General features: G+C 51.8%; 1 protein-coding gene across 1 annotated transcript; it reads left to right on the forward strand.

Annotated features, from left to right (window-relative positions):
• The first annotated feature begins 1735 nt into the window (after nucleotides 1–1735).
• Nucleotides 1736–14974, forward strand: NLE1 (notchless homolog 1). Its single transcript, XM_054008629.1, has 13 exons — nucleotides 1736–1839; nucleotides 3321–3464; nucleotides 4047–4264; nucleotides 4451–4530; nucleotides 5153–5229; nucleotides 10171–10268; nucleotides 11487–11679; nucleotides 12109–12244; nucleotides 12631–12677; nucleotides 12893–13095; nucleotides 13432–13591; nucleotides 13786–13856; nucleotides 14785–14974. Exons 1-13 carry the CDS (start codon nucleotides 1822–1824, stop codon nucleotides 14795–14797), a joined length of 1458 nt encoding a protein of 485 aa, XP_053864604.1. The 5' UTR covers nucleotides 1736–1821; the 3' UTR covers nucleotides 14798–14974.
• The last annotated feature ends 4634 nt before the right edge of the window (nucleotides 14975–19608 follow it).

Genomic DNA, 19608 nt, shown 5'->3' on the forward strand with positions numbered 1-19608 from the left:
GTGGGGAGTGTGGGATTGGAATAGCAGGGTGCACAGGTCAGGCTTGGGGGGCATTGGTGAGATGTGTAGGGGAAACCCTCCCAGCACCCTCATATTATGCCCGGTCCCTTCACTGGCGGAAGTCCTACAATTCTGAAATGGGGGGGGGAGGGTGACTAAGTGTGAAATCTTGAGAGTGGATACAATTTTCAAACTTGCCTGTGATTTAGGCACTTAGGAGCCTAAATCCCATTGACTTAAAGTGCTACATCACATTTGAAAATGAGCCACAGGTTCCTAAGTCACTTAGGTGCTTTTGAAAACATTACCAGTAGCTTAGTGACAAAATCAATGACAAAAAAGGCCAGGGATGAGGATGGAAGTAGCGGTGGGAAGGCCTGACAATAATTTGATTTTTCTGAGTTTGACAAAGGATCTGATCTTTGTTGTGGGCAGGGAGGGAATGATATTGATCTCCTTTGTGAAGTGCTTTGAGATCAACATGAAAAATGCTACCTAAGCACTAGGTATTATTAATTTATCAAAGCGGACTCTGCTTCCTCCCAAACGATTTGGATGGTTCCTCTCTTTTTTTAATCTGTCAAAATGATCTGGAACTAGAATATCAGACTGTACCAATATTTTCTGCAGCTTTCTGCTGAGTCTTTGCTGAAGAGTAACAAGTGATTACAATCAGTATAGCGCTTAATGGTATGTACCGTCTAAGGCCCTGATCCTGTAACGAGCTCCATGGGAATGGACTCGTGAGGGACCACATGGGCGCAGCTTCTGCCTGCATAGAGCTTGTTGCAGAATGAGGGATGTTGTGGGATCACGACTGCAGGTCTTTCTAAAAGATGCTTTAGCTCTCTCAGAAGTTACGGACTTGATGCAGAAATTCCTGGGCAGGCTCTCGGGCCTGCGTTCTGCAGGAGGTCAGACTACATGACCACAATAAATCTCTGAGTTGAGACCTAAAGACTCCTGCTCTTTTAGAGGGATGCTGCCAAATTGAACTAGGCCCCAGAATAGGTTTGGTAAAAGCCACGTCTAAGATCTACAAACCCTAGGAGGCAAAGTCTGAGAGAGGTTTCCATAAAATTACCAAAAGAAATAGGTTTCTGTCTGTATGTTTACAGTGACCTAGTCTTTGGCAAGGTTTGTAACCCAAACATGGCAGAGGGTCTAAACCACGACCGCCTGAGAACGAAATGAAACTGAGTCACCTCTTTTCCCTGTCCAGCTAAGAGATGCAAAAAGCAAACAACCAGAGTCGCTGTAGAAAAGTACATTGCATTTTTACCACAGCGCACGTGAATAAGCTCCGGTGATCTTGGTAACATAGGTGAGGCCATTTGTGGAGTGGTTTAATGCCTGCTAACATAACTGGATCCTTTTAAACACACTAGGTACTATTCATGAAACTGAAAAACATTTGATACTTCCCCACTGCCAGAACCTGGATAGACCCTTGTGCTCTCATTTGGTGTGTCTTTCTTTTACAGTCTGGAGTGAAATAACTAAAATACTCCCATTCTCTTCTCTATTCCCTCTTTTCCATGACACCTTGCCCCCACATGCTGGGTTTTTAAGGCTGGTTATTTTCTCTCCCCCTCACACTGTTCGTGCAGAAATCTGCCCAGGGAATCTTTTTGTCCTATGGCAGCTTGACCCAGCTGTGTGCCTACATCACGGGCTGCAATTCCCTTTGTCCAAGGATCGCTTGCTATAGCCTCTCTTCTCCAGCAGGTGGAAGCAGAGCTTCCCGGCCGAGCTGCAGGCCGGGCGCACAGAGATGAGCTCACCACTTCCTCTCCACGTGGGCAGGGCAGCAGTAAACACATGGCTGGGGCTGCCCAGGTGAGCGGGGGGTTTGCTGGGGCTTGGGGGCAGAGGAGGTGTCCCTAACCAAAACCCTTCCGGCAAGAGCTGCCTTCTGGCCCCCCTGGAGAGCCCTGTGGCTGCAAACGAAGCCAGAGCAGCCCATCGAGGGAGCTGGGATGAGGGGCCCTGCCCCATCCCTTCCTTCCTTTGGGGAGACCTAGCCCCTCCTGGGGTTGAAGGAGGGCGTCCCTCCCGTTGTAAAGCCGGACCTTGGGGTGGTGTTTAACCCCCCCTCCCAGCTGCCAGGAGGGGGCTGCTGAGCGTAGGAGAGACCCCACTGCAGCAGGTGGGGCCCAGCCTGGGCTGAGAGATTTACCTGGGCAAGAGCAAGGAGCCGCGGGAGTGAATCACCCCCCCCCCCAGTCTCCCCAGCCCCAGGGAAAGAGTTCGTGGCGGGGAGGAGGGGTTTGTGCTGCAGATGGGAGGCGTTGGCCGAATGATCTGGGCTTTCATAGATTCTAGGACTGGAAGGGACCTCGAGAGGTCAAGTCCAGTCCCCTGCCCGCATGGCAGGACCAAATACTGTCTAGACCATCCCTGATAGACATTTATCTAACCTACTCTTAAATATCTCCAGAGATGGAGATTCCACAACCTCCCTAGTCAATTTATTACAGTGTTTAACCACCCTGACAATTAGGAACTTTTTCCTAATGTCCAACCTAGACCTCCCTTGCTGCAGTTTAAACCCATTGCTTCTTGTTCTATCCTTAGAGGCTAAGGTGAACAAGTTTTCTCCCTCCTCCTTATGACACCCTTTTAAATACCTGAAAACTGCTATCATGTCCCCTCTCAGTCTTCTCTTTTCCAAACTAAACAAACCCAATTCTTTCAGCCTTCCTTCATAGGTCATGTTCTCAAGACATAGATTCATAGAATCTATGTGCTTTATTCAGATGTCTCCAGAATTAACAGGATTAAATCCTATGCCCAAAATTTGGGGTTACTAGTGCAAAGGAGCCCAAGCCAGCGCATCCCAGGAACACGTGGGGATGGTCACTGGTGCTGACATGGTGCCCCTGGAGGAAGGGTCTGGATTCTGGAGCATTGCGCTGAGCGGAATCGGGGAGGCTGACAGTGTATCTCGGGGGAGCAGATAGATGGTGGAGCTCTGGGTGTCAGGCTTCCCGGGTTCTGTACCTGCCTCTGCTGGGTGACCCAGGGCTTTTGTGCCCATTTCCCAGCCTGTAAAATGGGGATAATGGTCGGGGGGGCGGGGGGGGGAGAGATGTGAGGGCTAATGGCAGGAAAGCACCTAGAGATCCTCTGATGACAGTCCCTGCGGAGATGCAGAGCATCCGGTCACAGGGAGCTGTGGAGCAGTTCTCTGTCTGTAGTATATTCAGCGCTGTGTGGGTTTTGCTGGTGCCAATCTCTTTGGCAGCGGTGGGTTTGATTTATAGTCGCGCTGCGCCTGGTGTGGGGCTGACTCCCCTGATGCAGGAATGCGCTTGCAGGTCGCCACGATGCAAGGGGACGTGGAGAGGTTGCTGATCCTGTTCAAAGATGAGGCTGGCGAGATCTTGGGGTCCCCCTTTGATGTGCCCATTGATATCACGCCGGAGAAGCTGCAGCTGGTCTGCAACGCACTGCTCCAGAAGGTACTTCCCAAGGGGCCTCTGTGCACCCCCAGCTGCTCTAATGGGGGTGCAGCAAACTGCTGGTATCCACAGGCTTCATCCCAGCCCCATCCGGGGAGTGGGATTGCACAGGGGGATGGGGCTTTTCTCGGTGTTGGGATGCTTAGAACCACTCCTGCTGGGCCAGAGCCAGAGCCCCCAGTCAGTCAGTTGTGGGAAAGTGAGAGATGAGCAGTGGGATCTCTGCTGCAATGCCCATGGCTCTGCTCCTCCTGGCTGTATAGACACCATTCGTAGCACTGCCTGGGCCTGCCCTGCCAGGGACTGTCCCCAGGACTCCCTAGATGCTGAGGGATTGGCACAGACGGGGGTGGGGGGGTGTCTGTCTGTCTTTCCCATCCACCCTAGGGCAGATTTGTCAACCACTGCCTCAGTTCTGAGCTAGTGCCTCTCCCCAGCCTGGGGCTGCCCCGGGAAGGAGTAACGGGAAGCACACGGTCCCAAACTGTTTTCCGGGCCGGGGGGTGGGAGAACAGGACGGCTGTATGAGCCAGTCCTGCTGAAATCTGCCCCTGGCTAGTGCCTCTGCCTCTTGTCACACAGGAGGAGCCGCTGCCCTTGGCCTTCTACGTCCACGATGCTGAAATCGTCACGTCGCTGGAGAAGACCCTGGCGGGGCAGGTGGTGGAGACGGAGAGAGTCCTCGACATCATCTACCAGCCCCAGGCTGTATTCAAAGTGCGGGCGGTGACGCGATGCACCAGCTCTTTGGAGGGGCACACCGAGGCTGTCATCTCCGTAGCCTTCAGCCCCACTGGAAAGTAAGGGGGGCGTGACAGGAGGGCTGGGGATTGCCGGGCGGGAGGCAGGACCGCGCCGAATGGCTGGGGAACAGGGCTGCCAAACGTTATAACCCCCTGGTAGTGGGGAGGAGGGAACGGACCGGGAAGGAGCCTCGGCACCACCTGCCACCCTGAGCCCAGACAGCCTCTTCCTCACCATCTCAGGTACCTGGCGAGCGGCTCCGGTGACACCACCGTGCGCTTCTGGGACCTCAGCACGGAGACGCCACACTTCACGGCCAAAGGTGGGTGCAGCGGGTGAGGGGGGACCCCATGGGGTGTTCTGAGTCTGTGCCTATCCCTCCCAATAGCCTCGCCGGGCAGCAGAGCATGGCCCCTGGGTTCCCTGAGTTGCTCATGCTCCAGAGGGTAGCGGTGGCTCTGCAATGCTGATGAGTTCACCGGGTCGCCCCAGCCGCTGCTCCCTCTGCCCCCGCCCCCCCCCCCCCCCCCTCCCAGCTTCCCTTCGTGGGGAGGCTGCTGAGCTGGGCTCGTTGCAGTGACTCGGTTCCCCCATGTGTGCAGCGCGGTCCCGTTCCGGGACACTTTGCATACAGGGGTCGGGGCTTTGGGCCTGGTGCTGGTTCGGTGTGAGAAGCACATCACCGAGTGAGCACTGCACGTGTTGTGCAAGCTGCCTCGATTCCTGGGCCCGGCTGTTCCCCTCCCGGACGTGCTCTACAAGTGCCCAGGCCACGGCTCAACAAGAAGAGCAGCTGCTCACTGAGCTGGCAAAGCGCAGGAAGTCAGGCTGGAACGAGTGCAGGGGAGTCCTGTTCCCTCCCCAGACCACAGCTGCCCCTTGAAGACAGGGCCACCTCCAGGATGGGGGGCTCTCCTCACCCCTGCACTCTCTCCGGTCGGCAGGTCACAGGCATTGGGTCCTCAGCATCGCCTGGTCTCCCGATGGCAGGAAGCTCGCCTCAGGGTGCAAAAACAGTCAGGTATGTGTCGGCTTTGGCTCAACGAGGGGCTGGATTCCTCTGTGCGGGGCCAGGCCTGGGCGTGGGGTGGGGAGATCTGCCCCGGAGACATCTCATGGAGAGCTCTCTTCCTCTCTGGGGGAGCCCTCGCACCCCCATCGATGGACTGAAACCAGACTGGGCCAGCACCAGCCTCCCGGGTGATGAGTCTGCCCCTCTGACTGCCGTGGAAGGAGTAACGCGGCTGGGTCTTTGTTCAAACCCGGGCGTGGAACTGGAGAGCAGGAATCCCTGCGGCCTGGAGGGAAATCGGCTGTGGCTGGGTTATGATGGATGTGTCCGGTTGCTCCTGTGATAGTCGTCGCGTCTAGGCCAATGGAACACACCTGCACTTTAGCTACTCGCCCAGGCGTTCCCACGAGGGGCTCGAAGGCACATCCCCAGCAGGAGATCTGCACGCTGCTGGGGTTCATTGACACGGGTTTGCAAAGATCCCTTTGAGCAGCCCTGGTTGGTTGTTTGGTGCGTTGTGTCCTGTGCTGCCCCCTGCAGGCAGCTCTCCATGCTGCGTGGTTGGGAGACCAGCTCCTGGACATTCCCTCTGTCTAGCTGCGGGGTGCGTACAGGCTGTAGGGGCTGTGCCTTTGGCTGGCACTTGCAGAGCGGTGAATCTCTCTGGAGCCTGATGGCGGGTGCCTGGCTGGCATCACGCCCTCGCCAGTGCAGCTGCTGATGCAGCCTAGGTCCTGCTGTGGATTCTGGTGTTTATTATGAACGGCAGCAGCGCCTAAAGGGCCCGGCTGAGATCAGGGCCTCGCTGCGCTAGAGGCTGGAGAGACTGCTCCAAAGTAGGCGGGACAAAGGGAGGGGAAGGGAAACAAGCCCAGAGACAGGTGGTTTGCCCGAGGTCACCGGCAGAGCTGGGGATAGAACCCAGGGCTCCAGAATCCCAGGCACTGGGCCATGCTGAGCCGGGCTCTGCTGCAGGCTAAGTGCTGTCGGTCTCCAGGGTGGGGGCGTGTGTTTAAACCCTGCAAGCAGCAGTGGCATTGACTCCTCACCTGCACCCGTCAGAGCCAACTCCCTGCTTAGCGCTCCCCAGGGCTTGTTCTCTTTGTGTGTCGCTGGCTTGGCCAGTCCCCGTGGGAGAACAGATTGCCGGGAATATTCGGGCTCAGCGCTCTGACGCTCCCGTCTCCGAGCCCGGGAGCCGGGTGAACAGCATTGAAGCAGGGCCGCTCCCCACAGGCTGGACATACTCCTGTGCCGCTCTTGCCGCATTGGAGACCCCGTGGCTCGGTCGGGGGCTTGTATTCTGGCAGAAGCACGGGGCAGCCGGTGCTGTACCTTTAAGGGTTAGCTCCTTGTTTGGGAGGCTGCTTGCTTGCTGGGAATGGGCCCTGGGGAGGTAGCTCTTTGCTTAGAGAGCCGCAGTGGGACGTGCTTGTTGCCACTACTGAGAGGTTTTGTTGTTTCAGAATCCCAGGCTCAGCTGTCCCTGCTCCTTCAGGGTGCAGGGCCTGCCGGGCACCCTCCTGGGTCTTCTCTCCTCACTGTAGCAAGCTGGGCCTGCCTGCGGGTAGCCATTGTGAGCAGCCATGCGGGATGGTGGTGTGGTTGAGACATGGGCCTGGGACTGAGGGTTCTGTCCCCAGCTCTCCTGCAGCCTCCCTGTGTGATCTTGGGCAAGTCCTTTCATCTCACCGGGCCTCAGTTTCCCTTCTGTAAAATGAGGATGATAATCCTTCCTTTCCCTCTCGGGTCTCTTGCTGTGTGTTTATACAGCACCTAGCGCAACGAGGCTCCAGTCTCAGCTGGGACCGCTAGGCACTGCTGGAGCGCTGCTAACAGTAACGACTCCTAACCCAGCCGCCGGCACGCTTGGGGAAACGACAGCGTCATTCCTTTGCCTCTGCTCCGAGTCAGCTGGGATTGAACCACCGCTAAGAAGAGGGGGACTGACTTCCCCTGGGATCGGTTAGAGAAATGAGAGCAGAGGAGCCTGAGCTGCCTGGCCTGCTGTCAGCCTGGAGACGGCCCATTTATCCCGTTAACTCGGTGCCAAGCATCTGCAGTTAGGTGCCACTCAGGAGGCAGATAAGAACATAAGAAAGGCCGTACCGGGTCAGACCAAAGGTCCATCTAGCCCAGTATCCTGTCTACCGACAGTGGCCAATGCCAGGTGCCCCAGAGGGAGTGAACCTAACAGGCAATGATCAAGTGATCTCTCTCCTGCCATCCATCTCTATCCTCTGACAAACAGAGGCTAGGGACACCATTCCTTACTCGTCCTGGCTAATAGCCATTAATGGACTTAACCACCATGAATTTATCCAGTTCTCTTTTAAACTCTGTTATAGTCCTAGCCTTCACAACCTCCTCAGGTAAGGAGTTCCACAAGTTGACTGTGCGCTGCGTGAAGAAGAACTTCCTTTTATTTGTTTTAAACCTGCTGCCTATTAATTTCATTTGATGACCCCCTAGTTCTTGTATTATGGGAATAAGTAAATAACTTTTCCTTATCCACTTTCTCCACATCACTCATGATTTTATATACCTCTATCATATCCCCCTTAGTCTCCTCTTTTCCAAGCTGAAGAGTCCTAGCCTCTTTAATCTCTCCTCATATGGGACCCATTCCAAACCCTTAATCATTTTAGTTGCCCTTTTCTGAACCTTTTCTAGTGCCAGTATATCTTTTTTTTGAGATGAGGAGATCACATCTGTACGCAGTATTCGAGATGAGGGCGTACCATCGATTTATATAAGGGCAATAATATATTCTCAGTCTTATTCTCTATCCCCTTTTTAATGATTCCTAACATCCTGTTTGCTTTTTTGACTGTCTCTGCACACTGCGTGGACATTTTCGGAGAACTATCCACGATGACTCCAAGATCTTTTTCCTGACTTGTTGTAGCTAAATTAGCCCCCATCATATTGTATGTATAGTTGGGGTTATTTTTTCCAATGTGCATTACTTTAAATTTATCCACATTAAATTTCATTTGCCATTTTGTTGCCCAATCACTTAGTTTTGTGAGATCTTTTTGAAGTTCTTCACAGTCTGCTTTGGACTTAACTATCTTTAGCAGTTTAGTATCATCTGCAAACTTTGACACCTCACTGTTTACCCCTTTCTCCAGATCATTTATGAATAAGTTGAATAGGATCAGTCCGAGGACTGACCCTTGGGGAACACCACTAATTACCCCTCTCCATTCTGAGAATTTACCATTTATTCCTACCCTTTGTTCCCTGTCTTTTAACCAGTTCTCAATCCATGAAAGGACCTTCCCTTTTATCCCATGGCAGCTTAATTTACATAAGAGCCTTTGGTGAGGGACCTTGTCAAAGGCTTTCTGGAACTCTAAGTACACTATGTCCACTGGATCCCCCTTGTCCACATGTTTGTTGACCCCTTCAAAGAATTCTAATAGATTAGTAAGACACGATTTCCCTTTACAGAAACCGTGTTGACTATTGCTCAACAGTTTGTTTTTCTATGTGTCAGACAATTTTATTCTTAACTATTGTTTCGACTAATTTGCCCGGTACAGACCTTAGACTTACCAGTCTGTAATTGCCGGGATCACCTCTAGACCCCTTTTTAAATATTGGCGTTACATTAGCTAACTTCCAGTCATTGGGTACAGAAGCCGATTTAAAGGACAGGTTACAAATCTTAGTTAACAGTTCAGCAACTTCACATTTGAGTTCTTTCAGAACTCTTGGGTGAATGCCATCTGGTCCCGGTGACTTGTTAATGTTAAGTTTATCAATTAATTCCAAAACCTCCTCTCGTGACTCTTCAATCTGTGACAGTTCCTCAGATTTGTCACCTACAAAAGCCAGCTCAGGTTTGGGAATCTCCCTAACATCCTCAGCCGTGAAGACTGAAGCAAAGAATCCATTTAGTTTCTCCGCAATGACTTCATCGTCTTTAAGCGCTCCTTTTGTATCTCGATCATCAAGGGGCCCCACTGGTTGTTTAGCAGGCTTCCTGCTTCTGATGTACTTAAAAAACATTTTGTTATTACTTTTGGTGTTTTTGGCTAGCCGTTCTTCGAACTCCTCTTTGGCTTTTCTTATTACATTCTTGCACTTAATTTGGCAGCGTTTATGCTCCTTTCTATTTGCCTCACTAGGATTTGACTTCCACTTTTTAAAGGAAGTCTTTTTATCTCTCACTGCTTCTTTTACATGGTTGTTAAGCCACGGTGGCTCTTTTTTCGTTCTTTTACTGTGTTTCTTAATTTGGGGTATACATTGAAGTTGGGCCTCTATTATGGTGTCTTTAAAAAGCGCCCATGCAGCTTGCAGGGATTTCACTTTAGTCACTGTACCTTTTAACTTCTGTTTAACTAACCCCCTCATTTTTGCATAGTTCCCCCTTTTGAAATTAAATGCCACAGTGTTGGGTTGTTGAGATGTTCTTCCCACCACAGGGACGTTCTGGTTTAAACTAACCCTGTGAGCTGTTCTGCTCCAGTTCCTGGCCTCCCCTGGGCAAATGATTAATGCCTCAGCTCCTTGGAGGAGCATTTATTCAGAAGGCAAGAAAAACCCAATAAAAAGCCAGCGTGTGTCCCACCTGCAGAGTCCGATAATAACCACCGTTTAGCACGTCCTGGCTCTCCCAGCGCTCGGCAGGCATTGGCACGGGGTGTGGACAGCTCGAGCGGGCCTGCGAAAAAAGCTGGATAATTTGATGGCTGATGGTTTTGCAGCAGTGTGGGCTAAGATGGGGGTGAACAAAATCTCCTGCCTCAGGGTGTCACCTGGTGGCTGCCGAGGTCAGGAAAGGAATCCACTCTTCATCCCCCTGCCCGAGCCAAGGTCCATCCTTGCACTCTTGGCCTGGAGTAGCTGGATTGGAAGGGCAAATGGAGCTGGACTTTCCCCGGGATGCCCGTTGGGTGGTAGCTGTGATCTAGCCACCTCGCTTGCTCTGTTGTACAGATATTTCTCTGGGACCCAGACACAGGGAATCAGATTGGCAGGGTGCTCGCCGGACACTCCAAATGGATCACGTGGCTGTGTTGGGAACCACTCCACATGTAAGTGACCTTCAGGCCAGCCTCCTTGCTTTGCCAGCGAGGAGAGGCCTGCCCCTTGCCTTGGTGATGGCAGAGTAAGTATGTACAGAGTGAAGCTGAAAAGCAGCCAGTGAATTGGGCACTGGGCTGGGAGCCAGGAGATCCAGGCTCTAGTCCCAGCTCTGCCCCCAACCTGTGATGCAACCTTGGGCTTGGCATGGCTCTCTTGTGCCTCAGTTTCCCCTGCTGTATAATGGAGATAGTGATGCCAGCTCTCCTTTCTAACAAGCTTTGAGATGGATGGATAAAAGGCTAGGGTAAGTTTCAGGAGCGTTTGCTTTATGTTTTCAAAGCGCTGTGCAAATGTTACCCCAGCCTTGTTCCTGGGAGGTGAGGCTGTGCTACCTCCATTGTACATGGGGGAGAGCGCGGGGAGCTGGGGGTGGCTTACCCAGAGCTGCGCAGAGAGTTGTAGTTAGAGCTGCGATTAGCACCTGGGTGGTCCTGGCTCCCAGTCCTGTGTGCCAATCACTAGCCCATGGTGTCTATGCCTCATGCACCCTGCCCACGCTGACTGCTCCGCCTGCGCCCCCTGCAGCCCCAGCCGCCTCTGCCATCTGGTTAATTTCTCCCGCAGGCTGATTAACCGCACAAGCTCTTTATCCCCTCCATCTGAGAAAGCTCCACCTCCAAGAGAGGCGGGGGGTGGGGGGAGCTGTAGACGATGATCCAAGAGGTTATCAACATTAAAAATAGCCCCTATGGAGCAGAGCCTTGCAAATTGAATTCCTCAGTAGGAAATCCTGGCGATTTGGAAATAATTAACTGGATTAACGAAAACTGGTTATAAAAGGAGGAGCGGGGGATGGGGAGGAGGTCGAAGATCCTGCCTGTGCTCTGGAGAACTCAGGATCTGTGTCTCCAGCCAGCCAGGCAGGCTCCTTGCTCCATTCCTGCAGAGAGGGATGAGCAGCATTTCCACTGCCTTGCACTCCAGGCTCTGCCAGTCCTCTCCTTGATTGGCGCGTGCAGTGGTCATGTTGCAGGCTTGGTGCCAGCTGTTAACTGACCTGTCCCTTCTTAGCTTGAGAGCAGAGGTCAAATGGGAGGGTTGCCGTTCTGTAAGGATGCCCTTAACTCTCCCCAGCCATGGAGCTGATGCAGACCCAGTCGATGCGTGGGAAGAGGAGGCCAGATTTGCTGTCCTGCGCCTTCACTGGCTTCCAATTTTCCTTCTAGAAATCCCGAGTGCCGCTACTTGGCCAGTGCCTCCAAGGACTGCAGCATCCGCATCTGGGACACCGTCACGGGCCGGTGCGATAAGATCCTCACCGGGCACACGCAGTCGGTCACGTGCGTGAAGTGGGGCGGAGATGGCCTGCTCTTCTCCTCCTCCCAGGACAGAACCATCAAGGTCTGGAGAGGCCAGGATGTAAGTGCGGCAGCCTGGCGTGGGTCGACTTTGACGCCAGGGGCCTGGGCGGGGAGGTAGCGCAAATAAAACGATGCATCAAACCTTTTTTGTTGTTCCTAAAAGCTGGAAATAACCAAGTTGTCGCCCATCCTGGCCCTGCATTGCCTCGTGGCTTTGGCTGCATGTGCTCGCTTGCTTTCTGGGCAGAGGCAGCACATGCCACCCATGGCTCAACAGCACCCCCCTCTGGCGGATTTAAGGAACCGCGATGATTGTTTCCAATTGGAATCTCGTCTGCTCCTTGGAAGCTGGGATGTCCCATGGTCTGACCCTGGCGCTGCCCATAGCTGATTGAAGGTGTAGCCGGGAGGTCCTGTGGACTAATCCTTGCACTGCCGCTGTCTCCCTGTGAGTCCCTTGCTAAGCAGGTGGCTTTTTTGCTTTCAGGGAATTCTCTGCCGCACCCTGCAGGGCCACGGGCACTGGGTGAACACCATGGCTCTGAGCACCGACTACGTTCTCCGCACAGGGGCCTTTGAACCCGCCGAAGCCTCTGTCAACCCGCAAGACATGAGTGGCACCCGTAAGAGCATTAAGTACATTGCAGGCTGGAGAGGAATCGGGGGAGGAGGTAGCGTGGCCCAGTGGGTAGGGCACAGCACTAGGAGTCAGAAGACCTGGCTTCTATTCCAAGGTCACATGGGGGAGCTGGGTCCCCCCCGTTTCTCTGTCTAGAAAATAAAACCATGAGCACCGCAGATTGGGAATGCTTCACAAGCACTGCATTTCATTGTTAAAAGTGTGACCCTCTGAAGAGGACGTTGTTCTAAACCCCTCACAATGTCCCTGTCAAAATCCTTCTTGAGTCACAAATCTGGAGGGAGAAGACGTCTTAGATCCTGGCTTTAGAGATGTTACACTTTTCCTTTAAGCTCCCGATCGCTAATCTCCCTTCTCTCCGGCACACAGTGGCAGAACTGAAAGAGAAGGCGCAGCACAGGTACGACCAAGTCAGGGTAAGTCTCCGTTAAAAAATCCCCCCCCCCCGCTCCCCCATGCCAGGCTTCCTATCATTGCTGCTGACAAAAAAACGAATAACTAAATCTACGTGACTGGTTAAAGATTTCCTCCAGTTTATGTCTGCGTCGGGTTTGCGTCTGAGCTGTGAGAGGCTCAGTCTGTGTGAGCCGAGGCTCAGTGCTGGGGTGCGCTGATTGTTTGTTGATCGCAGGGGCAGGGACCGGAAAGGCTAGTGTCTGGATCGGATGACTTCACGCTGTTCCTGTGGGCCCCAGCAGAGGACAAGAAGGCGCTGGAGAGAATGACAGGCCACCAGGCATTGATCAACCAAGTGCTCTTCTCCCCAGACACCCGGATAATAGCCAGTGCTTCCTTTGACAAGTCCATCAAGCTCTGGGATGGCAGGACGGGAAAGTAGGTTCTCTCGTTCTATTACAGACGCGAGGTTTGCAGTTCACTCCATGCAGTAACACAGAAGGAAATGCGCCTGTCTCCCTGCCATGGCTGAGCCAGGACCTTCCCCTCTGCAGCCTTGCATGCATGCGCACGCACGCGCACACACACACAAAGTCACCTTTTGCTTTTGAGGTCGTGCACCTAGTGATTAGAGCAGGGCACTCAGACTCTGAGCTCCTGGTTCCCTGCTGTGCCACTGACTTACTGTGACCTTGGGCATGTCCCTTATATCGCTGATTCAGAGCATGCGTGTGTGTCTAACAGCCCATCTCCACCCCTTCCCATCTCTGTCAGATACCTCACCTCCCTGAGAGGGCACGTCTCTGCTGTTTACCAGATCGCCTGGTCTGCGGACAGCCGCCTCCTGGTGAGCGGGAGCAGTGACAGCACGCTGAAGGTGTGGGACGCCAAGACGGGGAAGCTGGCCATCGATCTCCCCGGCCATGCAGACGAGGTAGGATGCCGTTCGCCGAGGGGCTCACAGTAACCCGCCTAGAGAGGGCAGAGGGCTCTCAAACGCTGTGGCCACCACCAGTGTCTCTGAACAGCTGGGGGTGTCTTCTGCCAGGGGCCTGAGGTTCTTCTCTGCCACCGGGGCCGCGTGGCCCTAAAGGAGTGATGGGAGCGCCTCTCTCTCTTTGTTGGTAGGTGTTTGCAGTGGATTGGAGCCCGGATGGACAGCGAGTAGCCAGCGGAGGGAAAGATAAGTGTTTAAGGATGTAAGTATCCCCTGGGGCCTGCCCCCAAGAAGCAGAGCATGGCGTCTGTGCACTCTGTGTATATTAACACAGCGTGCAAAGGAATGCACTGAGGGGCGCATTCTGTATATGGAACCACTGGGCCCATGGTCACCGTCTCGCTTCACCCAACAAGCTGGGCTTTTGTTATGATTAGTCTTATAGGAGCCCCCAGGAGCCCAGCTGAGTTTGGGGCACCATCATGTGAGGTGCTGCACAAACACATGGTAAGGGACAGCCCCTACCCCAAAGAGGTTACAGTCTGAATACAGTCAGGTCTTCGGGTTCTCAGTTAATTCTGCACAGCGAAACCATTAGGCTCTACTCCTGCCTTTTTGCTGAGCTTGCATTCCATTCAGTTCTGATGCCTGGGGACCCTCGCTTGCATTGGTCTCCGCCCCAGGCTGAGCCTCTCACGGCACAAAGGGAAAGCTGACCTGAGCAGAACATCAAGAACCCTTTTTCCCCCACTTTGGAAGAGAATTTCCCTTGAGAAACGGGGCTGCTGGGCCATATTCCAGATTGATTGGCACCTGTGCCTAGCTACCCTAGCGAGGAGCCCTTCTGCACTCCCCGAGGTGGAGGGATAGACCTGCATGGAAGTCAATATGACGGCAGAATTTAGCCCCTGTTCTCTGTACCAGCTGTCACTGCAGTGCTAGCAGTTGGCCAACCTTGGGGAAGGGACACCAGAGCAATCAGTCTCAGGTCCTCTCTTTCCAGCCTTGTTCTCCCCCCTCCAGACCTGTGCATACAGGATTCCCCCGTGATCCAGTGGCCAGTTAACTGCGTTCACCGTATGAATCTAGTGCAAAGGGCCTTGCTGTGCCGCTCTGCTGTCTGTGGCGGATGGTGCGAAAGCCGGAGCTGGTGCTGGGCTGATGACACCCGATGTCCCTTTCATTTGCAGATGGAGACGATAGGAGCAGTGAAAAGATCCTGCCGGTTCTAACTGGCCCTGTCCGTATGGCCGGGCCTGGCAGCTAACCCGCTCAGCGTGGACTGTGGTGTTCTGCCTCTTGCACACCGTACTAGCTCTGCCTGATTAATTTCTGTGAAGGGAGATTGGTTCGCATTAAATCTGAATCACAAAGATCTTGCCCTTCTGCATCCAGGTGACTTTGTCTGCAACCATTAGTACACCCGGAGCTCTGCTAGCTCCGATTCAGCCTGGTTTCTGTTGAAACTTCTGCAGCCTATACTCTCTGGAGGAGAGAGTGAAGAGGGGGCGGGGGTCTGGTCATGCTGTTTCCTTTCCTGGCAAATGGAGCCTGCAGGGGCTAAAGTTTTTAGTGGGGACAGAAAAGCACGTCCTTTCCTGACCCCCGGAGAGAGAATGGGGAAAAGCGTCACACTGTTACCTTGCAAAATTCTACTCACCCGTTTTGCCTGGGGCAAAGAGCTGTTTAACGGTAAGTAAGAGAGCCTTGTCCGCCTTCATTATTAGGGTGAGGGGAGCAAGGTGGCTTTGCCCCTGGGCTGTCAAACCTTTCCCCTTACGTATCATTCACTCTGTTGGCAATAGCCCAACCCACCTTAGTCTAAGGAACCCACTTCTGCTTGGCTGTTCCGAACCAGGGCAGGAGGGAGCAGGCGTGAAATGAAAACTGGTGCAGATGCTGTGTCGAGTTTCCAGGTCTCAGTTGTTCCCTGAATTGCGGAGAAGTGGGCGCGCGTGCCTGAGTGAATCCGTGACCCCTCCCTGTTCCATGCATGTTGCCTGGCTCGGGTGCACCGTGCATTGGGAGGCTGCTACTGTGTCTCTTGCGTCCTGTTGCGGGTTGTCCGTAGGGTTGAGATTGTCTCTAAAGGCTGCTCCTGGGCCTTTGAAGTCAATGGCAAAACTCCCCTTGACTTCCGTGGTGCAGAATTGGTCCCTTACTGAGTTTATCTGGTGCATTTCCTCTGTCAGATGGGTGCAGGGAGCTGTGTCACTTGTCCTATTTCAAAATCCAGTGTGTTCATATTTGTTCAGTTGTTCATAGCCCACATGGAGCGGGTTTTAAATTAATGCAGCCCATCACTCTGGGAGGCAGGTCAACCTGGATTTAGCTTTGAAGTTTAAGAAGAGTGCAAGTCCAGATATGATTAATAAGGAGCAGATAGAATAATGTCGAGTTCTCTGTCACAATTGCAATAAATTTACATTAAAGACCAAAGCACTCGCTCTCTCTCTGGCGCTCCTTTGTTGTGGTTTGTGCTGGATGTTCAGCAAACAGTTGTTTGGGGTTTTTATTCAATCTCTGTAGTAAACTTTAGAGTTGTTGATTGATCCTGGCTTGGGAATTGCTGTGCAAGCCTAACACAGTGTGGAGAATGCCAACGACGGGCTTGGAAAGGAAGAGGAAGACGGTCCAGCGATTAGGGCTATAGCCTCAGACTTGGGAGACATGAGTTCAAATCCCTGATCTGCCACAGGCTTTCCCTCTGACGTTGGGCAAGTCATTTAGGGCTTGTCTACAGTGCCACTTACAGCGCTGAAACTTTCCTCGCTCAGGGGTGTGAAAAAACATCCCGCCCCCCCGAGCGATGCAAGTTTCAGTGCTGTAAAGTGGCAGTATAGATAGTGCTACAGCGCTGGGAGCTGTGCTGGGAGCTATTCCCCTCGCGGAGGTGGGTTTTTTACAGCGCTGGGAGAGCGCTGCTGCCTCTGCCGCCCCTCTGGAAGCACAAATGTCAGAGGAGCAGACAGCTGGTGTGAGTTTCCCACCCTCCCAGGGGTAGTGGAGCTCAGACTCCCAGCCACGCAACGGCAGCAGATTCCGGCCGCAGGCTCTGTCCCCCAGTCGCAGGGCCCAGCGGGCTCCATCCCCTGGTCCCACACCCATCCACCCTATCACCCCGGGCCCATGCTGCCTCCCTACCCACTTCCCCATCCGACCAAGGCTTAACCTGGCTTGCCAGGCCTGCGTAAGTCTGCTGTGAAAAGTGATATTTGTGTGTTTGTTAAGATCACTTTTCACTGCCTCCCAGCTAGCCAGCAAGTCTGCTGCTGTGAAAAGTGTTGTTAACAAACATACAAATATCACTTTTCACAGAAGCAGACTTACTAGCTGTCAAATTTAAAAAAAAACCCAAAAGCAAAAAAAAGGAAAAGAAACAACAAAAGACAAAAATGCAAAGCACCTTGTTTGTGTTTCTATTCTGTATAGGTCCAGTAAAGAATAGACACAACTATCTGTTATTTGTATTATTGAATCTGGAAAAAAAAATGACATAAATAAATTACTATGATTTGGACATGTGCATATTTATTTATTTTTCCTAAAGTTCATTAAGTATTTTAGGAGCAATTGTCTGGTGGCCGCACTCTGAGGTCACCAAAAAATGTGTTGTGAGAACCCGGGAAATAACCAACCTAGATCTATAGGTAAAGGGGTAATAAGGCCAATATTGCTCAGCTGGGAAGTACATCAGGAGACCCAGAAACTAATGGAGCCTGAGGCATTCTGTGACAAAGATGCCTGAAAACAGCTATCCCCTACACACCTTGTCCCCAGCCTCCATTCAACACTGCTTTGCACTTACCTAGGTGAAATATCTACGTCCAAAGAGGCTTTTCCGTACAGGTGGTTTCCACGTGTCATAGCGCGTCTCCCTTTGGTTACTGACAGAACCCAAATCACCAGTGGTGTGGAGAGTGAGGATGCCACAAAGCTGGGTTCGCTAGAGCCGTGGGGCTTTGTAACAGTGCTTATTGGTCCTGCTTGGGCTTATGAAGTGCTGGAATTTGCTTCTTGTGGCTTGCTCCATCCCAGGGCTGTGGGCCTGCGTTTGTGAACAGCAAGTCCAATGCAAAACATTCAGTCCTTGCTTGTCATGAGGAGATTCTCTCATTGCCTATTTATTCTTTTGCTGATGCCACTCAGAACGTTGTAGTTTTATAGACTCCCCGAGCAGGATACGTCTCATCCCTGCGTGCTGCACGGTCAGCATGGTCTGGGTAATCTTAATTTCAGCTGTAGAATGGAAGATAGAGACCAGGATTCATCGTTCCAGAAATGACCACAGCCTGTCGGCTCTTCAGAAACGGTAAGCACAACACCAGGTTGGAACAGAAAGTTACTGCTCTCAAATCACTTCCTCTTTTAATATCTCCCACTTTGCAAACCAGCTCATCTGGCACATCTTCACCAGATCTTTAGGTAAGAACGCAATATCCTGTACACACACTGCTTTATTAATACACTTCCTCTGCTTGCCTCTTCCTGAATTTTAAGGCTGTGCGTCCATCTGCACAAGGGAAGCAACCCACACTTTATTGATGTGAAGGTTGTGGTACAAGGCAGGGCGGTTCTAAGTTGCAGCTAAGAATGCTGTCCTTCAGTTGCTCTCCTCCTTGGGAGGAAAACAGCACAAAGGTGAATGAAAAGGGAACTCCCACCAAAGTATCTATAGCCTTACTTTTAAGATAACTGCTCAGGATGGAGGAGGAAAAACCCAAAACAAAGAGACTTAGCTGTTGTTTAAGGCTTTGTGTGTTCAAAGAAGCTAATCTACCCTCCAACGTTTCGGAGGTAGGTGGTATTATCCTCATTTTACAGATGGGAAAACTGAGGTACAGAGCGATGACAACCCCACAGCTAGTCGGTGTCAGAGCAAGGATTAGAACTCATGATTTTCACTTTCAGCTTAGTTCGTCTGTCCAGATCAGCTCATGCATCTCCAAACTGAGCAAGGCTTTTTCAGTTGCATGAGGTAAGCTTCTTCGCATTCTGTCCTAAACTGGTAGGTAGTTTTGCTGTGCCATGCTAATGAGTTGCTATGTTTCACTTCAGAGGTGCCTGCATTTTAGTGGCTGGGAAAATTATCCTGAAATATGTTATATTACAGTACTGCTGGGTTTGGGCCCCCACTGAACTAGGTACTGTACATAATCAGAGATGGCCCCTGACACTGCACAATTTAGAGAGACCAGACAAATGAAAACTTGGATAAAAGATGCTATAAATGTTCAAAATATTATTACACCTCTACCTCGATATAACGCTGTCCTCGGGAGCCAAAAAATCTTACTGCATTATAGGTGAAACTGCTTTATATTGAACTTGCTTTGATCCACCGGAGTGCGGAGATCCCCGCCTCCCCGGAGCACTGCTTTACCGTGTTATATCCAAATTCGTGTTATGTCGGGTCACATTATATCGAGGTAGAGGTGTACTTGTAATAAAATCAAAATATATGAGGTAAGAATCTTATTTTTCACCAAAGATCCTTGATGTGTTTTAATAATCAAATATCTCTTTCTAAAATCCCTAATGTTTGTCTCTGGAAAGTACTCAGACAGCCCTTCCTGACTGGCTAGCAGCTGTGTTGTAGGGATGCCAATTTTGGTTGGACGTATTCCTGGAGGCTTCAGCAAATCACATAATCTTTAATTAAAGATTAATTCCTGGGGACTCCAGGACAATCCTGGAGGGTTGGCATCCCTACTGTGTTGGCAACCTTACAAAAATGCACGTACTGAAATATTTAGGTTTTCAAAAGCCAGCGTTTGGCATAAATGTTGGTATATGTTCCTGTGTTTTCATTCCAGTTTCAGATGAATTATTAATGAAATGTGCCACAAAGGTATGCCTATTGCACAGGTATTTGTGTTCCTTGTCTAACACAAGAATGCTTGTAAGTGTATCCAGCTAACACAGCCCTGCTATTACCAGGATCTCTCCTCACGCTTTCTGGTATGTAATTATATGCTGCCTCTGTTTACATCACCATTAAACTCCTTATAACT

The sequence above is a fragment of the Malaclemys terrapin genome, chromosome 18, assembly GCF_027887155.1.
Source record: "Malaclemys terrapin pileata isolate rMalTer1 chromosome 18, rMalTer1.hap1, whole genome shotgun sequence".
Lineage (NCBI taxonomy): Eukaryota > Metazoa > Chordata > Testudines > Emydidae > Malaclemys > Malaclemys terrapin.